Source organism: Abramis brama (assembly GCF_963993115.1).
Source record: "Abramis brama genome assembly, chromosome: 9".
In the NCBI taxonomy this organism is placed as follows: Eukaryota; Metazoa; Chordata; class Actinopteri; order Cypriniformes; family Leuciscidae; genus Abramis; species Abramis brama.
In genome coordinates this window covers 30,767,893-30,789,675 of record NC_139971.1, presented here as the reverse complement: position 1 = coordinate 30,789,675, position 21,783 = coordinate 30,767,893, and the positions used below count along the sequence as shown (strand labels likewise).

At 35.9% G+C, this 21,783-nt stretch overlaps 2 protein-coding genes and 1 long non-coding RNA gene across 3 annotated transcripts; 1 reads left to right on the top strand and 2 right to left on the bottom strand.

Moving 5' to 3' along the window:
• Nucleotides 1-216: 216 nt before the first annotated feature.
• Nucleotides 217-3,270, top strand: LOC311089737. The gene is made up of 3 exons (XR_014607750.1): nucleotides 217-278; nucleotides 2,287-2,319; nucleotides 3,077-3,270. It is a non-coding gene; the product is annotated as an uncharacterized lncRNA (long non-coding RNA).
• A 2,662-nt stretch (nucleotides 3,271-5,932) lies between these two features.
• On the bottom strand, nucleotides 5,933-13,706 carry tat (tyrosine aminotransferase). Its single transcript, XM_084123979.1, has 12 exons — nucleotides 13,599-13,706; nucleotides 12,704-12,994; nucleotides 12,321-12,425; nucleotides 12,103-12,170; nucleotides 11,760-11,918; nucleotides 10,837-10,975; nucleotides 10,682-10,734; nucleotides 8,466-8,618; nucleotides 8,257-8,385; nucleotides 8,092-8,175; nucleotides 6,754-6,852; nucleotides 5,933-6,635 (listed from the first exon to the last, which is right to left on the bottom strand). Exons 2-12 carry the CDS (start codon nucleotides 12,957-12,959, stop codon nucleotides 6,495-6,497), a joined length of 1,386 nt encoding a protein of 461 aa, XP_083980105.1. The 5' UTR covers nucleotides 12,960-12,994; nucleotides 13,599-13,706; the 3' UTR covers nucleotides 5,933-6,494.
• Nucleotides 13,707-14,665: 959 nt separating this feature from the next.
• Nucleotides 14,666-21,609, bottom strand: LOC311089712 (uncharacterized protein). The gene is made up of 7 exons (XM_084124608.1): nucleotides 21,158-21,609; nucleotides 20,020-20,243; nucleotides 18,993-19,091; nucleotides 18,733-18,834; nucleotides 18,450-18,563; nucleotides 17,651-17,759; nucleotides 14,666-17,558 (listed from the first exon to the last, which is right to left on the bottom strand). The coding sequence occupies exons 1-7, from the start codon at nucleotides 21,303-21,305 to the stop codon at nucleotides 16,495-16,497; spliced, it is 1,860 nt and encodes a 619-aa protein (XP_083980734.1). The 5' UTR covers nucleotides 21,306-21,609; the 3' UTR covers nucleotides 14,666-16,494.
• Nucleotides 21,610-21,783: the final 174 nt, after the last annotated feature.

The window sequence follows — 21,783 nt, the reverse complement described above, 5'->3', positions numbered from 1 at the left end:
GTCACACATAAACATAACATATACACAATCTACGATATGACTGTCTATCATTTCAAATTAAATCAAATGCAATGGCATTTCTCAACCGCTAGATGGCACAATCGAAACACTACTGAGACATGACTACTGGGACTACTGGCATTTCGCGACTAGATCACTTTAGCCAGATCTCGCGCTACACATTTCCTCCATTTTCAATTTTATTTTACACGAGGCAGCTGTCGGAGAGCAACGGGCGAGCAACACTCTGAAAACCTTCAAATTTCTACTTCGATCTTGTAAGTATGCGTGTTATTTTTGTTATGTTCATTGTTTAAATTAGTTAGATGTTATAATGTGTAGAAACCGTGACATTTTAACATTACCATTGCAGAGTACTATTTTTCTCCAACAAGTTAACGTTACCTGCACGTGTTATTGCAACTGTGTGCCCTTAATCTAAAATGTATCTAAATTCAAGGTGGTAAGCATTAAACTATGAATATTATCATTGCTAATTTTTATTATTATTAAAGATACCAATATATTTTTGTTTTTAGATTAGAGTAAGAAATAATAGTTTTTGATTTAATGCAAATTTTCAAAGTACTTTACATAAAACTTAACAGCAACATAGTGCAACATGAAAAGAAATTATAAAATAATATTTTTTTTCTTTCCAATTAATAAAAGGTAGTGGCAAACAGTAAAGTCTTTAAACTTGATTTAAAAGAATTAAAATATGCAGCATACATTCAGTTTTCAGTGAATTTGTTTCAGATATGGTGCATAAAAACTGAATGCTGCTTCTCCATGTTTTGTTTTGACTTATAATTTTGACTTATAAATTTGATATAAAAGTAGCTGGATACTGTCCCAGATGACCTGAGAGGTCTGCTCTGGATGGTTCATAATGCATCAGAAGTAGTGTTGTCACGGTACCAAAATTTCAGTATTCGGTACCGATACCAGTGAAAATCCACGGTTCTCGGTACCAATTTCGGTACCAAAGCTTAATTTAGATTAAATTTACATAATTATATTAAAGTGTATATCACAGTTACAAAGATGGAAACTGTAGTATTAAAAACACTTTACAATAAGATTCCATTTGTTAGATAACATTAGATAAAATGACCTAACAAAAAAACAATAGTTATATACTGTCGCAATTATTCTCCTTTAGGGGTTAATTTAAAAATACATTTTTAAAATCAAAAGTTAACATTATTTCTGTTAACATTATTTAATGCACAATGAATGAAGTGAACAAACATGACCAATCAAGTGTTTGTATTAAATAACATTCACAAACATTAATTAATGTTGTAAAAATATATTGTTCACTCAATGTGTTATGTTAGATAACGCATTAAGTGATGTTAATGAATGGTATCTTATTGTAGCATTACCAAACTATACAGGAGATAAAATATGTTTTATTTGACTTGACTATACTTTTATTTAATCCAAAACTGTATTCATATTTAACTTTAAAAGGGCTTTTTAAACCTGCTAAGAGTTATCCAGCCAAGAATAAGACTAGAACTGCTTTTCTGACGGACTGATATTAATGACGGCTTTTTATTTCTCATCTCCATAAATATATCTAGTAGTAAAGCTAATGCAAGGGCTAGAAATCAATTAATAGGCCTATGTCACACTTCCTCGTCGTCATGGAGAGCGCAGTTCGCACAAGCGTTTGTACTCCCGTGGCGTCTGTCGTTGCTATGCATCCATGAACGCGCATGGAAAAGCGAGCGCGCCGCTTCTATTATGAGCGCGCTTACCGCGCGCCATTTGAAATAACGTATCTGCACGCGCAAAATATCAGCACCACATCAGCAGCAGCACCGCCGATCGCCATCAGCGCTTTTATGAAGAGGACGCAACTGCACGCGCTTCGGGCATGCACGCGCATCAAGTACCGGGTTTGAGAAAACCTGGTACCGTGACGTTTAAAAAAAAATTAGTACCGACTTGGTACCGAAGTACCGGGTCTTTTGACAACACTAATCAGAAGATTATAAATTTACTTTGGCCTTAAAATGTTAATTAATTTAATAACCAGCTGTAGTATTTTGATATGAATTCTTTGACAGACAGATAGCCAGTGTAAAAACCTCAGAACTGGAGTGATGTAATCCACTTTATTTGATTTAAAGACACTGTTTATTGCAAATTATCCAGCAATCAGTCAACAAAGTACAGCAATTGAATATACAGAACACTTGTCACTGACTATACCATTAAATGTCTTGTTACCAACATTCTTCAAAATATATATTTTTTGTGTGTGTTCAACAGAAGAAAGCCATACAGGTTTGGAACCAAGTGAAAGTGAGTAAATGCTTACATGATTTTTTTTTTAAGTGAACTACCCCTATAAGTATCTTTTTATGTTCATTAGAGTTATATGAGTAAGTGATAAAGAATGATTTATAGGGATAGTTCACTTTGAAATTAAATTTTGCCATGTTTTAGCTTACCTTAAGGGAATCCAAGATGTAGGTGTCTTTGTTTCTGAAGTAGTTTAAATTTTGATATTTTTAAGTCAAACTGTTCTTGTCTGTCAGTCAGTCATATAATGCAGTTCTATATGGTCACTACCTGAAAGAGCACGATTGTTGTCACGATTTGTTATGATTTCTCTTACATTATGAGCGCGCTTTTTGACGTGCCTACATTTGTAATTAAAAAATTTTGGTCAGCAGTAAAAATTATCTAACGAACAGTTCTGTTTAAAAATCCGTACTGAAATCGAACCGAAAGCCTCGTACAGAATGGTTCAATACGTGTATCGTTACACCCCTAAAATATATGTATGTGTGTGTGTGTGTATATATATATATAATTAGTGCATCACCATTATGCAGGCAAAAATGTTCAATTATTGATATTAATTTATTAATAATATTGATATAAATTATTGTCTATATTGATATAAATTATATAGTCTCAATCTATATTCCGTTAACTCTATATTGGCCAGCTCTAGTGTGCATCCTAGCAAAAGTGAATGACTGTAATTAGTTAAAAATGATTGTCAACAATGCTTTTCTTGAGCAATAATTTTTTTCTTTTTCTCATTTGGCAGACGCAGTGATGACCAACTTTCCTTTGGTGACTGAATGGGAAATAAAAGATGCAATTTCTGGTCATTTTAAACAAGCACCAGGGAGAGCAGGGGGTGGTGGTTATGGATATAAAGCTAACAATTAATTCTTAAAAATTGTAGTATCTTAAGTTGTTTTACATATTTTCCAATATTTTATTTGTTCATTTTTATGTTTGAATGTTGTCTATAATTTGAAGTTGTTAATATAATTGTTCTAAATAAATCCCTTTATAATCAATTAGTTTGGATGGATTTTCATTTATGAGAACCTGTTATATTTGAGTGAAAAGAATCCTTATGCCTCATTTTGTTGTCTATTACATGTATATGTAGTGTAATTGATGAGTAGTCTATTCTTGGGCTATGGTTAGACGTCTATTAGATTTTCACTGACAGCCCAAAATCAGCCTTGTTTTAGCCTAGACCCATATTGCCTGTCTATTAGACGTATATATGTAGTCGTTCAATAGCTGTCTATTCTTGGGCTATGTTTAGACGTCTATTAGACGTATAAATATAGTCATTCAATAGCTGTCTATTCTTGGGCTATGTTTAGACGTCTATTAGATTTTCACTGACAGCCCAAAATTAGCCTCGTTTTAGCCTAGACGTCTGGGCTGTGTTTTGACGGCTATAAGACGTCTATTAGACGCAAAATTGCTTGCTGGGCGTGTATGTGCTGTCCCGTGCGTTCGCGCATGCCTAAGTACTTCTCTTCAATTTCTTTTTCTTTTTTAATTTTTTTTTATTAATGCCAAGGTATCAAAAATATAACTTGCGTAGCAAAAATGTACAAATTACATACAACGGAATAAAGAAAGCAAAGCAGCATATATATATATATATATACACACATACATACATACACACACATATATATATATATATATCAGAGTTTCCGCTAGAAAAAAATGGTGCCGGTCAAAGTGACCGGCAGAGGTTTCGTTTTCCGGACATTTTGATGATATGCCGGTCAAATATCGCCTCTTAATTAGTCAAGTTGAGGAAAACTGGAGGAAGGCTATGTAACTTACAAAATGACATAATCAGGCCGAATGCAACATGTTTATTAGCCTAACTTTCAAATAAAAAAAACGGAAAAAAACATGAACGTCCGATTGGCGTCAATCAACGCCAATTGTTTTTACTATGGTTTCACATTCATAGTTTAACAAATCAATCCCCCTTCCCCACATAGAATATCTGAAGCCTATTGTTTTTACTCAAGCGAACTTCCCAGTGTCTCTCCACAACCTGCAATGCGCATAAGCCGCGTAACCTTGTTAGGCGACTTTGCTGCTTCGTCTTGATCCGATTCTGCAGCGAGAACCCCCTTTCTGCAGGAACACTCGAGACCCATTTTCTACTATGGTTTTGTACGTTTCTTCATTCGGATCTATTTGCGATCCATTTCATTCTAAACAAATAACGCAGTTTATATGGTTCGTCCTTGTTTCCTTATTCATTAAGATAATAATTAATAAATGCGCGCATAATTATCAGTGAACTTGATAAATGTTGCAGATATGTTTTGCTATGCATGCACAAACAAATGCCTTTCAACTTATGTGTGCAAAATTCTGAATAAAAAGAATGTGCAGCAATTTCTACAAATAGAGAGTCTAGGTCTACTATACGTGTTGTAGCCATTAAATAAGCTCATTTAGTTTAATATTTATATATATATATATATATATATATATATATATATATATATATGCTGCTTTGCTTTCTTTATTCCGTTGTATGTAATTTGTACATTTTTGCTATGTAAGTTATATTTTTGATACCTTGGCATTAATAAAAAAAAGAAAAAGAAATTGAAGAGAAGTACTTAGGCATGCGCGAACGCACGGGACACAGTCTAAGCACATACACGCTTATTTTAAGCGAAGAGGAGAGATTCGCGATTGCACTGAACACGTTTTAAGTGCAGGCATATTCTCTGAGCGAGCCCAGAGAAAATTCTTACAAGAGCAGGGTGTATTCTCGCGCGCGAGCAGAGAGATTCGCGCTCGCGCATTATATTAATGTACTTTCGCGCTACAATAATGCGCTCTCGACATTTGACAGGAAAATAACGCCATACCAGTGTTTTCTCGTGTGGCACGCCGCACTGTCTTCACTTGGACGCACGCTTCAATCCGTTGAGGATACTCTCTATTCGTTCTGGTGAAATCACAAAACATAATGCACACAAGCATGTCCCTGCTTGATATACAACCACTGATGAACATAATCGGTTTTGATGAGAAAAAATAAAAACTATACGAGTGCGGATTAGAACCCAAAACCTCCGACAGGCTTGGCGAATTTTTTTACCACTGGACCATTAAGTTACACGTTGGACAATTAGGCGGATCTATGTATGTATTCACACGATGTAAAGCCACTCGTTGCACAGTTGATTTTTTCCCCTCTGAAATAAATAGCAAAAAGTCATAGCTGAGACTATGTTCATGATTATGCTGTATTATTCTACTTGATAAAAACGTACTGCAGTGAGATTATGCGTGCAATAGAACTAGAACAGCTACGTGTGACTGTTATTCATGCGCAATTGAGCGTCCACATCAAAGAGCAGGGCCTCGCATTTCAAGTTCGCACAGGGCCTCGCACCCCACCTGCGACGGCACTGCTCGTTGTAATAGGAAAGCAGAAAATGACAATATAACGAAGACATGTTTTGAAACCAGGGGAGACAACAGCACAGAACAACCAAACAATGTTCTTATGCAAAATGCATGCAATTTTGTTTTTAACTGCTAGATGGCTGAAAGTTACACAATGTACCTTTAACAATAATAATAGATTTGCACCAATAAGACATTTAAATGTTGCTCCTTAAAGAACTCATGAGATACAATTTTATTTAAATAATTTTTGAGGTGTAACAATTGAAAACAAAAATCTAAAGAACATTAGATGTCATATGTGTGCCATATATGTCATTTTGAGTGGTTGAGCATGCAAATTAAACATATGCACTACAAATGTTCTATTCCTAAAACATCACATATAGGATAAATACAGTACTTCACATCATGCAAGTTACACACAAAATTACTTTATGGTTTGGTCACAAGCCTTCCCAAACCACAATGTCTTTTACGGTGTAAGAAAAGAGACTATTTTATATGGAAAAATATTTATACAATAACCCCCAAACCACCTATCCTCCCATCCCTTCCCTATGTAATACTAGCACATATAAAAAATATAAATATGTTGCTTGCATAGAACTTTGGGTTTCCTGAAAAGAAAAATATTCAATTGTCACATGTAATGCACATAACTGTGTCCTCTCTTTTAACAATTTCATTCATTTTGCACCTTTGGACACCACTTTTCTTTTGACCTTTCTTATCCTCTTTTGACCTTTCATTCTTTGTCTCTTTCACTGGTCTAGTTCGTGACTGTCTAGGCTCCGAGGTAGGTAGTGACGTGAGCAGAATTCTCTGATCCGAATGCATGCCTCAATCATCATGTCCTCCGGGACTGTTACTACAATTCGGAAGAAGTTTGGATATTCAAATGCCTGCAGCGAGAAACAACATGGGTGTCAGAATTGAAATATAAAAAGGGTGGAACCAAGCTTTGGTCAGACAATAAAGTGAATGAAGAAATAAGGTAAAAAAGGGAGATGAATAATTCACCGTAGCGGGCAAACAGAACACAGATTGCTCAGTGACCAGCCGTTCAGTGAACTCGACATCATTCTGGAATTCTGGGAAGTGTTCAATCTCGATCCCCACCTGAGAATGAGCCAGCATAAAATACATTTAACCTTTGCTAACTTGCAACTTTGCACTCTTTGCAAACATGCTCACTTCTTAATATGGACTTCCTGGTGAGCAAATGTGCCAAGTATCTATCAGGCCATTTAAAGGGATAGTTAACCCAAAAATGAAAATTCTGACATTATTTACTCAAATTTAAAGCACCATTGAATTATACATAAAAATAGCAGAAAATGTATTATTTCGAGTCTGATCTTTTCATTGAATCTGTCAATCCAGTTCACAAAACCAGTCTAAATGGAAAAACCTGTCCAACTTGCTGACCGGTCAATAAGTTCAACTCACTGACGTGATTCAGGCACAAAGTTTACAGTGAGTCGGCATGAAACAAAAATTCACCCAGTTTTATTTTTTAAATGCCTGTTATTGATCTTATTGTTAATGATTTATCCATGCATATGTTTTCTTTGTTTTGACGTTTTCTTTGTTGTTCTTGCGTTCAGATATGCCTCCATCCAATCAACAACCGATGCATCATGTTTGATAATCTGTTTCACTCGGATGTGCATCACAATAAAGAAGATACAGTACTGTGCAAAAGTCTTAGACATGTTAGAAACCTTCCTGCAAAGCTACAGTACTGTGAAAAGTACTGGCACTTGTGTTAATGTGCTGTAAAGTGAGAATGCTTTCAAAAATAAAATCACAAATTGAATTTATTTCTGATTTAACTTCTATTAACTAATTCAAATCAATATATGGTGTAACGACCCTTTGCGTTTAAAACGGCTTTTGTCCAGGTACACTTGCGCATAGTTTTTCAGGTAGATTTGCAGGAAGGTTTCTTCAAGCATCTTGGAGACGTTCCCGCAGTTCTTCTGGATTTAGTCTGTCTCAGTTTTTTCTGTTTCTTCACGTAATCACAGACGGACTTGATGATGGTGAGATCAGATCATACTGGCTGTTGTCAGACTCCTTGTGCATACACAAATCTCACTGGATTATTACAATTAATGGCAAAAAGAATATTTGGAAATGTAAACTGATATTTCCTACTGACACACTACAGCAAAAGATATAAATAACTGACTTAAAACAATTTTTTTTTGGGGGGGGGGGGGGGAGAGATTAACATGCCTAAGACTTTTGCACAGTACTGTATATCTCGCTACTTCTTTTCCATCATGACTTCAACAGATCTCTGAAGGGAGGTTAATTAACCTTAAATTTCAGTACCACTTTAATTACACTCACCATAATGTACATGGCTCCTGATGGCATCACTGGATTCAAACCGGGAACAGTTGACAACTCTGAGAAGCATATCTCAGAGTTTGACTGAAGAGAATCATAAAAAGTGTGTTATTGTCAGAGTCAGATGCCGAATAGCTTTTCTCTCTGAAGCTCTACTCCTCTTACCTTGAGGAAACTGATGGTGCTTTGGTAGAACTCTGGTGGCGTGTTATTCAAAATGCTTTCTAATGCTCCCTGAACCACAGTACAGGGTCCTAAAATGCGTTGGCTTAGTTTCACAAGACCCTCTCGAATCTAAAGTGAATATAAGCATTATTGTTTTTTTGTATTTTTTGTATTTCATTCTCTGATACAGGTGAGAGGCTAATACTTACTCCGGTTCCAAATATATTGTTACGATCATGAATGAGGATCCAGCCCATCCTCCAGCCAGGCACCAACCAGCGTTTGGCCAGACCTCCACAGGATAGGATGGGCACGTCACTGCTGAGAGGTGCCAAAGACCGAAAATCACAGCCAGAGAAAACCTGCAGAATGACAGCCAACTCATTACAACATTGTAAATAGCAATATTGTTCTTAAAACATATTTATAATATAATATAATAAGAAATTATCCTTATAATTTGCAAGATACAGTAGATGATATTCAAAACTTTGGGGTCAGTCAGATTTTTTGGTTTTTGAATAAGTCTCTTATGTTCACCAAGGCTGCATTTATTTTATCAGAAATACTGCAAAAACTGTAATATTGTGAAATTGTGTCAGTACTCCAGTCTTTAGTGTCACATGATCCTTCAGAAATCATTCTAATATGCTGATTTGGTGCAAAAAAAACCCCATTTGTTATTATTATCAATATTGAACAGCTACTTAATATTTTTGTAGAAAATCATGATGCATTTTTTAGGATTCTTTGATGAACAGAAAGTTACACATTTATTTAAAAAGAAAATGTTTTGTAATGTAAATGTTGTCACCTATGATCAATTTCAAATGCATAGTTTCTTTTAAAAATCTTACAGACATATATATATATATACACACACTGCCGTTCAAAAGTTTGGGATCGGTAATATTTTTAATGTTTTTAAAAAAATTCTCTTATGCTCACCAAGGCTGCATTTATTTGATTAAGTTTTCTGTTTTAATATATTTTAAAATGTAATTTATTCAAGTGATGCAAAGCTGAATTGTCAGCATCATTGCTCCAGTCTTCAATGTCACATGATCCTTCAGAAATCATTCTAATATGCTGCTCAAGAAACGTTTATAAAAGACTTTTAAAGACATTAAAAATCTTACCGATCCCAAACTTTTGAATGGCAGTGTATATATATCTATATAGTGTATATATACCTGCTACCTGCACCTGCTTTCACATTATATTTCTTTACTTTTTTTGCGCAGTAGACAATTGTGAAGCTAACATACTATTACTGTTAGTTGATTTCTAGAAACTTCTGCATGCTGTTACCATGCAGAACATGGACGTTTAGAAAGGGTTTTGAGAAAGTTACAAGGGTAGTGAGAGGGAGAGAATTCCTTTCTTGTAGCAGTTTTGCGCTCTAGCAGTCCACCTGGCTCTAATTAAGATCATGGCTTTATGTCTGGGAGATGGATCCGCCCCATCTCCCATTGGCTAAGATACTGTAATTTGCGGTGTTGGCCCTATTTCACAAGCTCAAATGTACAAGTATGTTTTGTTGCTGTTGGTTTCTAACAGGGTCCAGACATCGAGGCCACAAGGGGCGCACAGTACTGTACCAGATGGAACTCAAAAACACATCTAGACAGTCAACGTGCAACCTACAATGAAACAAGTGGCCCCTTCTTCTGCCGCCTCTAATGTCATCTTCACACATGCTCACATGCTCTAACCACAAACACATGCGTTGAAAAATGCACAGTCATTGAGGTGATGACTCCGATACTAAGTTGAAAAGGCACCATTCTCCACATTCTCTATAGGCTACTACTGTCCAGAGTTGTGGACCTGTTACCCCCAGCTCTACCTTCACTGTCCTTCATGACCTAAAGCTCAAAATGCGGTCAAGCTTCCATTCACCACACACACAACTCTAATCCTTCCAGTGCTGATGTGGTTTCCACTGCTGGTCGAGGCTGAGCTGAGCCAGGAAAATGCACGCCACCCAACAAGAGGATGTTTACTACAGTTGCAGTACACTAAAAAGATTCCAAAAAGGGTTTTCATAGTAATGCCATAGAAGAACCCTTTTTGATTCCCGATTTTTTTCTTAGTGTGAAGAACATCGTAATAATCTGAAGAAAACAAAGTAGCTTTTGTGCAGCATAACGTTTATGTGCATATTAAAGGTTCTTAATGGAGTGTACTAAAAGTTGAAAAGCGTCTTGCAAGTAAGCCAGACTCGGACAAGTCATTTAACAGGGGTCATAGGTGAGCTTAGAGTGTGAACTCCATAAAAGACCACTGTGAGAAGACCTGAGGTCTGTACCTCATCAAAGATGCTTGAAAGAGCTTGCGTATGGCCATAAAGCGTATGCATAAAGAGTTCTAAGAAAGAAAATGCATCATCATGCAGGCGTTTCCGTATTCATTGAGAGCTCACCATGTCTCCATAGATCTCATCAGCAAGGATAGGGATGCAGTTTCTTGACGCCACTAGGCCACACAAAATAATAGCCGATTAATATCATGGAATCTTTCTTTTTGAGATACACAGTGTTCAGATATTATTTGATTAGAGTAAATCAGTGCATTCACCGGAAAGTATCTTATGCAGGTGATCTTTGGAGAACACTGAGCCACACGGATTGGATGGGTTGTTGACGATCATGCAGGCTGTTTTATCATCAATCAGGCTCTCCAAGTGCTGAAGATCAATCTTCCAGGACTTCTCCGGCTAAAGGATCAAAAGATCAACTGACGTTAGAAAGAAATTCATCTTAGGCATGACACAGTCATCGCTATTGACAAGAGGTATTGTAGAAACTTGATAAAAGGGATTATGTAAGCACTAAAGAATACTAAAACTATTAAATTCAACAAAAACGCTTTTAAATATGAAATATTATTCCTCCCTGAATTGTGATAGGATCGCATATAATCATTTATCTATAATGTATACATTAAAGCCTATAGAACAACAGTGGTATTATTAAGTGTGTTATTTGCATGTGCGTGCGTGTGACGTATATGGTTGTTTTCAATGATCGGTCCCAGATGTGCACCATATTGCAATGACACAGCATTTTCCCCCATCCACTCCACAAACCGTCCAATAGTATTGTACGCCCCCTGCCACCCCCTCTCATGTACACTCGCTGCAAAAAATGCTTTTCTTACTCAGTATTTTTGTCTTGTTTCCAGTCCAAATATCTAAAACTTCTTAAATCAAGATGCATTTACTAGACAAGTAAAATGGCAAGTTTATATCTTTTGCAATTTTACTTATCTATTGCATCTTGATTAAATAATTTTGAGATATGTGGACAGGAAACCAGACAAAAATACTAAGTAAGAATAGCATTTTTTTTGCAGGGAGCTGAAAGTGCATATTTTTTCCCCTAATGTTGCGATAACAGAAATGTCCTTCTAAAAGAGTCAGTTACTTTTTTATAATTTGTTTCATGTTTTCAGACTACATGTGCATCTGATGATGGACTTGGTCTGTGTGATTTACTCACCAGAAGATTGTAGTGCTTCACTTGGATGCCCATAGACACTGCCAGTGTCTTATAGAGGGAGAATCCAGGACGTGGAATTAAGATATTGTCCCCTGGGTTACACAACACGCCGATGGCCAACTCTATAGCCTGGCTACATCCACTGGCTAAGATCACATCCTACAGATTTATATACACATATATATTAAAAAATCATGAATTTTTACTCATCATCTATTTGCAAAAGCATTATATGAAAACTATGTAAACATCCTGTAGCCATGGAATATATACTTTGGAATAAAATGGACTGATAAACTAAATAAATCGAAATGATAAAATAATCATGATGGATGTGACGCACTTTGCCTTCCAGCGGAGCTTCTGGGCAGCTGTAGAAGTTTGCAACAGCGTCTCTGCTCTTTTGGTAACCTGTCAATGTTATTAAAAATGCGGAAATTATTTTTGATGAAGCGCAAAGCATAATACACTTTTTATCAGAAAGGAATATTTTATTGTTGTATATAAAATTCAGCAATTAACTTCTCCACACACACGCACACACACAAGTGTAAATCTTACCAACTGAAGGAGCATAGCCATTGAATTTGTGTGAGTCAATGGCCTCCTTCATTGCCTGCAAAACAGTGTCATCTGTTGGCAAGTTCCCAAACACAGTAGGGTCACCTGGAGGAAGTCCGAAGCATACATTTACATTGCATTTTTCCGCAAAACGAGTCATGCAAATGATACAAGTTAAACGAGACAAGAAAACAAACAAACATTAAGCATGTCATGAAATTCAAAACATTGTAAAATAATACGAGTAGGCTAAATAAAATGGCAAACTAAGAACACCTTACAAACAATTTTTAAGTTGCTGTTTCTCTATAACTAAGCATCATCCATTTTTTAAACAATGGATCACACTATTATGGATGCATTGTTGTTGACTCATAACTTACCAATAGACAGAGCAATCATGGGTTTCTCGGGGTTGGGAGTGAGTTTCATCCCGTCCACTATGGCTCGGATGGGGTTGAGTGTTTTCTTAGACATCTCTGAGGGTCTGACGTTCCATCTCGGCCGGTTGCTCTTCAGTTTGGCTGGGTTAACACTCACATGAGTCCGCACGCTCAAATGATGCACATCGTTCCCGTTCATTCCATTGCCGTGGATGCCATCGTTCAGGGCTCCGTTCATTTTTACCACAAAAGACATTTTCTTGGTCTATGCACTTTTGAGAAAGATGACGTCTAAAGAATGAAAAATATGACATTGAAAGAGTAGCCATAATATTTTTACGAATACTTAACGCATACATATGTTTTACGTTTAGGCTATATGGGGTTCCGGCTGACGACAAAATTAAACAAAATGTTGTATTTTATTTCATTATTATTATTATTATTTTACTTTATTTACTTACATAAGTGTGAATTTTAACAAATGGTGTTTCAGCCACAAATACAGAGTTCGGTTTTAAAAAAAATTGCGGCGAAATTACTGACAGAAATCAGACAAACACCACAATGCATGAAAAATGGTAGGCAAATAAATGACAGCTAATCTGACAAAATAATATTCTAAATAATCTGATTAATATATTACTGCAGAATTGTATTAGCCTCTTGTTTAATATTCACCACTGGTGTGACACAAATCTAAAATATCAAAAATAATAGACCTATTGAAACTTATATTGTTTAAAATAATTATGCAAAAAATAAAAATAGCCTAATAATTTTGTATGTATTTTAAACACTAAATTAATAATAATAATAAAAACAAATAGGTCTATAAATGGTAGTTTTAAAATCAATATAGACCTACATAACTTAAAAAATGTAACATAAATACCTTATTAAGCAGCTTTTTATTTAAAAATAAAATAAAATCACGCTCCAATGGCTGGGATTGAGATAAATAGGTAAATATGTGCATAGATTGACATAAACCGAATTTATACAGAACCCCCAAAATGGGTGTTGAACCTTATCCATATTTTCATTGGTGGAGACTGAGGGCAGTCCAAAACTCCCCCGTTACATCATAAGTCTAAAATTCTGTAGTTTTGGGGTTTAACCTCCTCCTCTTTCTATAAACTGCGGTGATGGACATGATCTATGCACGCGATCTGATGCGTAAACGCGCGAGGAGCGCAAACAAAGTTAGAGAAATGCACATGGGGCTTGTGGATTTTTTTCTTTCAGGTGTAGCCTATATTACTGCCTAACTTAATAATTAAAATATATATATATATTTATTTTATTTGTCGCACCTGTTTCCAGGGTGCATTTATATCAATTACAAATGTGAGAAACAAAGAACAGTTTAGGTTTAACACTAGTATTTTTCAGAATCTCGATAATGTTCTCATATCATCAAGAATCATTTGAAGAGTATTCTCTACAGCTGTAATGAGAATGAAAGGGGCTGGTTGCCACATTTCTCTTACATAAGTAAGTCAAGCCCACATTTTTAGGGGGGTTGGAGTGGTTTTATTAGTGCCAACACTGCAACTAAGACCATTCTGCTATTATGCAGCTAAAATTATTATGTGCAAAGCCTTTTGCCAGCAATCCAATATGGAAAAATCGAACTTCTCTTTGAAGTATCTCCCACCATCATGCAAATGATCAAACAAACATTTAGCACATTGGTGTTATGTCTTGTTTTCTATTAATGTGACGTCTGGTTAAAAGATAAAACAACTTGGAATATTTTCAACAAACTGGTTTTGTAAGCTCGATCAATCAAACCCAGTCATTCAAAACACAGTTCATTTGGAAAGCTCCAATCCCAATTCACTGTAACTATGGAAAAGTATGGAGTGACAATCACATTTTCTTTTTGTGTTTCACATAAAGTGAACAAAGTCAAAAGGGTTTGGAACATGAGGTAAATAATGACAAAATTTTCATTTTGGGTGAACTATCTCTTTAATAAAATGTCATGTTTAGAAATTAAATAAGAAAAAGCTGTCACTTGGATGATTCACTTCAAGCTTAAACAATCATTTCCCAAAACACAGGTATTAGTTGCTTTTTTATCTACCTCAAATGGTAAATTAGACAACACGTCTGATGCAATAATGACATGAAAAGTAGTTTTACACTGCAATAACCTTGAACTTTAAACCCACAACTCTCTTTCATGTTTTTTTTTTTACTTGGTATAACAACCTATTTAAAAAAAAATGACACGTACACATACAACACTGAATTAGTGAGTCTAAGATAAACCTTGAAACACTTATCTGCCCTAATGAGCTATCTAAACTGAAAGCAGGGTCAACGCAACCCATGACATTCTAGGTAAGTACTGCAAAAAACGCTCTTCTTTTTTTACATAGTATTTTTTTCTTGATTCCAGTCCAAATATCAAAACAATTTACTAGCTAAGTAAAATGGCATAAGGTAATATCTTGTTTTCTGAAAAATAAATAAATAAATTGAGTTTTTGCTTAAAACAAGCAATCCAAACTCTTTAAAACTCTTAATCCAAACTGATTTCTTACCCCATTTGCAGATAATTTTGCTTGTTTTGTCTTTTTTTTTTTCAGAAAACAAGACATAATATCTTGTCATTTTACTTGTATTGTAAATGCATCTTGATTTAATAATTTTTTGATATTTGGACTGGAAACAAGACAAAAAAACTAGATATGAAAAGCATTTTTTGCAGTGAATTAAGGGTGTGCTTAACTCGCATCATAATCCAAAATGTCTGTCCTTATACAACCCTTCCAAGTCAATCAAAGAACCATGTCAACATCTATCCATATCTAAACACCATCCAGAGACCCAGTGATAACCCTGACCCACCAAATGCGTCACTAAACCAACAGCACATTGGAAACCATGTGGTTTTAGATGTTCTCACTTCACAGGGCCTTCAGAGCAAACGACTAATCACAAAAAAACCCAAAAAATAAACATACAGGAGTCAACAGGATATAAATATTTTGGCATTGACCATCAATAGCTTTAAGAAAAACACTTTGACCTTCATGACGTAAACCAATGTAACCTGCTAAAATCAATGTTTGAGTACCTATGCATCTGAAAAACATGTTATCCCTGGCACCTACGTTTTAGTTAGGAATGAAATTAGGGTCATCAGAGTCTGAATCTTCTGAGTATGAAGCAGAATAAAGTATTTATTTACATCAAATAAGACATATTGACATTCCGCATCTTTTTCTCCTTCTAAAATGTCATGGGTTCTGTATGAAATTGTGGCTTTGGTGCACTCTTTCTAGCTCAGTCTATTAAGGCACACTTGAGTTTGAAGCCACTTGGACTGCATGAGGAAGCTTTGACTCTCTTGATACATTTTTTTTTAGAATGTGTTCACTGGTTCTTCTTAGTTCGGTGAAGACAACAGCAGGTAAAATCTGTCCTCCATTGATTCTTGGGTGATGAGGAGGACTGTTGGTGGACTGAAGGTGAAGGAACAACTGATTTCTTTGAGGACACTGGTTAAAAACTGACCTGCTGCATGTAAGACATCGAAATGTTCGTAGAGGATGAGCTCATACAGCGAGTACTCATGAGGTAAACCGATTAGGTAAAAAAAAAAGGTTAAAAAAATGCATATTTCTCCAACCCTAGTTCAAGTTTTTTCCAACATTCAAACATAATCTGCTAAAAATAGATTTGAGAACCTGCTAAAACAGATTTAAGTACCTATGCATCTGCGAAACATGATGAAGACCACGTTCGCTAGCACTTTTTCTTTGGTGTCCTCTGTTTTAGTCTTCTTTAGGCTTGTAATCAGGGTCATCAGAATCTGTTGAGTCTGAATCTTCGGAGTATGAATCAGAATACAGTGTATTTACATCAAATATCACGTACTGATCATGTTCAGCCGCTTGTTCTCCTTCTAAACTGTATGAATTTGTGGCTCTGGCGCACTCTTCCTTGCTCAGTCTATTAAGGCACACTTGAGGTTGAAGCCACTTGGACTGCATGAAGAAGCTTTGACTCTCTAAGGACAGTTTCAGATTGTGTTCACTGGTTCTGCTTGGTTCGGTGAAGACAACAGTGGCTAACATCTGTCCTGCGTTGATTCTTGGGGTGCCAAGTTGCTTTGAAGCTGTGGACTGAGGTGATGATGAGGACTGTTGGTGGACTGAAGGTGAAGGAACAACTGGTTTCTTTAACACTGGTGTAAGACTGACCTGCTGCATGTAAGACATTGAAATGTTTGTAGAGGATGAATCAGGGTTTGAGGACAACGAGTGCTGATTTGAAGATGCTTGAGGTTCTGGTGTGTGTGAGAAGAGAGGTGGAGTGCTTTGGGTTGACGTGGGAGTGCATTCTGCCTGTATAGCTTCTCCATCGAGCTCTTCAAAACATTCGTGAAGGATGCTCCTCATTTTTTTGCCATGTCTGGTGCACATCTGCTCTGGAAAACCAGCCTCACCTTCCTTCTGTTCTGGTTCAGATTGAGTCTTCGCCTGTCTGTGCCTCCCAATCAGGTCCTTCTTCACCAGAAGAGATTGGCTTAAGTCAATCTGATGTATTTCCGAACCTGACAACTGTGTGGACGTAACAATTTCTCCATCACTACAAATTTCCTCCTGAGGTAAAATGATTTCTGTGTTTCTATTCTGCCACAAGTCTTGGGAACTAAAGAGCTCTTTTGTGCTGGTTTGTGAGAACCGTTCCTCCTTTGAGCTGATCTGAGATGGCCTCAAAATTACATGGAGGGTATCATGGGATGGTTTAACAACTTCATCGTCCCTTGGTTCCTCACAAGTGTTTGAAAGTGATGGTGTGATACTGTCATCAAGGCTCTGATTTGTTGTTACAGCTGCAATATAGAGAAAATGCCAATGAAAATTAAAAAAACTCAAACTTTCAAAGCTGATATGACAATTTCCAAGCCAAAAACATATTTCTCACCACGATATAGGAGCCTCTTTAGAACTGTGGCTAGAGATGCACTATCCCTTGAAAGTATTTTTTTCAGGATCTTCTCTCCCCTCCCATACGGATGGGACTGCTTCAATACCTGGACACATTCATATGCAAATATGGACAGATTAGATACAATAATAATGTATTTAAAGAAAGGCAATAAACAGATAATTGGGCTGATACTAGTAAAATCTATATTTTAAGTGTGTTCAATTATTTTTCTTAGTCTTTCCTTCCTGTGATAAGCACTTAGGCAGCCCAAAGAGAAACCACAAGAGTTTACATTGAAGTGAATGCCAGATACAGTTTATTGTGTATTCAAAATACCAATAATATTAAGATATTAAGAAAAATAATGCATGATGTGGGAATTTTAACTATAAAAAAGAAATGCATTGGTACTCTTATTTTGAAATATCTATGCTTTACTACTTCCAGCAGTTTAAAGTCTGTTTGAAGTCTGTTTTTACATTCCCAAAGTTAAGGAACCTTTAAAATTAGAATTTTGTAATACAATTTAAGATTTTTAAGACTTTTATCAAACTAATTTCAAGACTTTTCAAAGACCCACAGGAACCCTGGCTTGATATTTAGCCAATATATTTACAAATGTAAGTGGTTGGAATTTTTTTCACCTGTCTGTCAGCAACAATTTGTGCACTATCATTTTTAGAAAAATCATAGCACACAAAGAAAATAAGTACAAAAAATAGCAATGCCCATCTTAAAAACAACTCAATAGTAGAAGCAGCGACTTTAGACACAAATGTACTTAAACACTAACCTGTTCAATATTCGTAGGTTGTGGTAGGACTTTATCCAGCTCTCTCAAATAGTGTGAGAGTCTCTCCTCCAGTTTCTGTGCATAACGTTCACCGTATTGCTCCTCCATTAAATCCTGCAAAGTTGAATGGTCACATTTGATTTAAAGATCTGAAATTGATGCAAACTAGTGCTGATATACTATATCAGTATAAAAAACATTATGAAATACTTTGAATGGCACATTACGTGCCATTCAAAGTATTTCATAACGTTTTTTAAGACAGCAGGCCATTTTCACTAACCCGAATATAAGTCTCGCGCATGTCCCTGTCTCTTGCCAGACAATGAGCAAAGGACTTGAAATCCTTCTGGTTTTTCTGCATCAGATCCATGTTACTGCGGCTCTAGAAGCATCATTTAAGAAAAAGTAAAGGAACGTGTTAAAAATCCCAGTAGTCCTAAAAACTATTTTAAATACTTAAGAATTTTTTTTACATTACACTTCACAATTTGTTTTTTTATGTATTTGTGGTGGCCCCTGGTGGAGGAACATTATACTTACACATTTGTGATACTCTGGAAGGCTGTTTGGGAAAAAGTTTTCGATCTTGTCAGAGATTTTAGCAGTACTCTGGTCATTCCACAACATCCACATGACAACCTAAAACAAAACAAAAAAGCTTGTGAATTGTAATACAGCTATGCAAAGGCAAACAACTTCATATTTATACAATCTGAAAACTACATATATATGACAGCAAGTTAAAGGCACAGTTCACCCAAAAATATGCTCACCCTTATGTTGTTCCATACCTGTATGAGTTTCCTTCTTCTGTTGAACTAAAAAGATGATATTTTAAAGCTACACTGTGTAGGATTTTCTCCCATCTAGCGGTGAAATTGTTTATGACTACCAACTGAATATTACTTTCTAGCCCCTCCCATTCCGAGGGCGTTTTAACTCCTACAGTGGCCGTATTATGTCAAATCTGCCGGCAGTCGTGAGTAATCTCCCCCTCACATTCGTCACGGTGTCACTGAGTGTAAAAACGCGAAAGGCGAAGCTTGAATTTCCAGGTATGTCCCTCTTTGGCACATGTATTTTCAAGATGGAGGCGCAACATGGCTGCCGCCATTCGAGCGACTCGCTCGTATGTATTCTAAATGGCAGATTCTACACTTACGAGAATACTTGATTAGTTGGTAGAAGTAATTACACATTAATGAGCACATATCATTTTGAAAGAACAAAGTGTTTTTTTCTAAGAATCAACTTAAAAAAATTACACAGTGTAGCTTTAAAGAATGCTGGTAGCCAGACAGTTGACAGTAGCTACTGACTTCCATAGTAGGACAAAAAAAATACTACTGAAGTCAATGGTGCACGTCAACTGTCTGGTTACCAACATTCTTCATAATCTATTATGAAGATATTATCCTCATAATATCTTCTTTTGTGTTCAACAGAAGGAAGAAACTCATACAGGTTTGGAACAACATAAGGGTGAGTAAATAATCACTTTTGGGTGAACTATCCCTTTAATTCTGATGGGTTGATTTATATTTGTTATCAAAGAAAAAAGTCTCACCAGAGTCTGCAGACCAAACATGATCTTCATGTGTTTTATTGGAGTCACTAATCGTGGCACAAGTGTGTATGTAACATCTAAAAACTCAGTGACTCTCTCAAAGTGCTTGATGTCTCGGGCTTGAACGATCCTCCAGACCTCTGCCGCCACCACACGGATTCTGCACGGCTCTTCAAGGGTCAGAAGATGCCAGTCACCTTCTAGCCATAATGGAGGACCTAGAACTGAAAAAAGTAAAAGTTGATTAGATCTCCCATTCATAGGCCTGTCTCGATTATTGATGAATCGTCTGATCGTGATTATTCGACCTAATCGCAATTATTTGAGATAACCTCAATAATTGTCTAGTTTAAATTTCAATCACATTCTGACATCCAAATCAAAGAGATTTAAGCGCTTCAAGAAATGCCATAAAAACGCACAATATCATGTCTCTTTTCCAGTGAAAGAATAAAATAATAAAAAATAACTGTTATATAGTACACAAAGATATTTATACCAAATTAAGTTTTGAGGGTTTAATCAGACTGCGTTATATATATTATTATAAATTATTCATTCTTTAAATATTATAATATTTAAAGAATTAATAATGCATCTTTTATTCTGCCACTGTTTTGGGCCAGTTATGGTTGATTTCTGGGGACATGGAAGACGATGTGGGTAAGTTTTGGTCTGCCGTATTTCCATGTGGTCTGTGGGACAAACTCGCAACAGAAACTCAACCAGATTCGGCCCAGAATCAAATCGGTTTTGGGTACATTTGATATCTGGGTGTTAACAGCGTTAAGGTAAAGCATACAAGCCCACTTTATTATATTTTTATTTATAAGTAATATTTGATTCTGTATGAACTTACACTACCAGTGACATGAACAAAACAAGATTCGTGACAAGCCTACCCATTCATTCATTCATTTTAAACTTGATTCAGTTAGATCTATTATTTTTGTAGCACTTGCACCAACTGTGCCATCAATTTATGATAAAAAATAAGTAACACAGTAACTGTGTAATTACACTGTAAAGACATTGATTCAATAGAATATACACTTATCAATATCATAATTTGATATAAATTACAGGTTTTTAACATGCAGATTTGTTTGGGTAGTTAAAAAGACATTGTAAGAAACACCTTCTAAGACCTCCATCATCTGCTTAGTCCATGCATATTCAATGATCCATAGTGGTAAAGCAGGAATAAGGATAGAGCAGGCTTTCTCCAACCACAGGTTTTCACTCATTCCAGCAAAAGCAGCAGTTTCAGTCTCCAGCACTGTCATGATGTCCAAGCATCAGCTGTTTTCATTGCAGAGCATCTGTTGTGAGCTGCTGCATGCAGGAAACATCCAATCATTGCCTCTGCGGAGATGATGATGAGCTCCATTTAAAAGTCAAATTTTGTTAGGGACATGTCCGGGCACGTTTAGGAAGTAGATGGCGGAACAGTTTACTTATACTGTTATATAACATCAAAGTATATCACGGAATAATTCAATGCTGATCAGCAATACAGGTGTCATTAGCTCAGTGCAATTCTTTGTGTGAAAACAGACATTGTTAACTGTCTGTGATGTTTTAAAAAACGAACCGATCAAGAAACCTTTCAAAATAAGAGAACATCCCGTCATCAGCTAAAAGTAACATTTAGGTCAACATTGAAAATGTATATTTTTTGCTGACTTTATAAAAATAAAAATAAAATAATAAAATAAATAAAAATGAAATAACTAAATATATATAAATATTTAAATATATCGT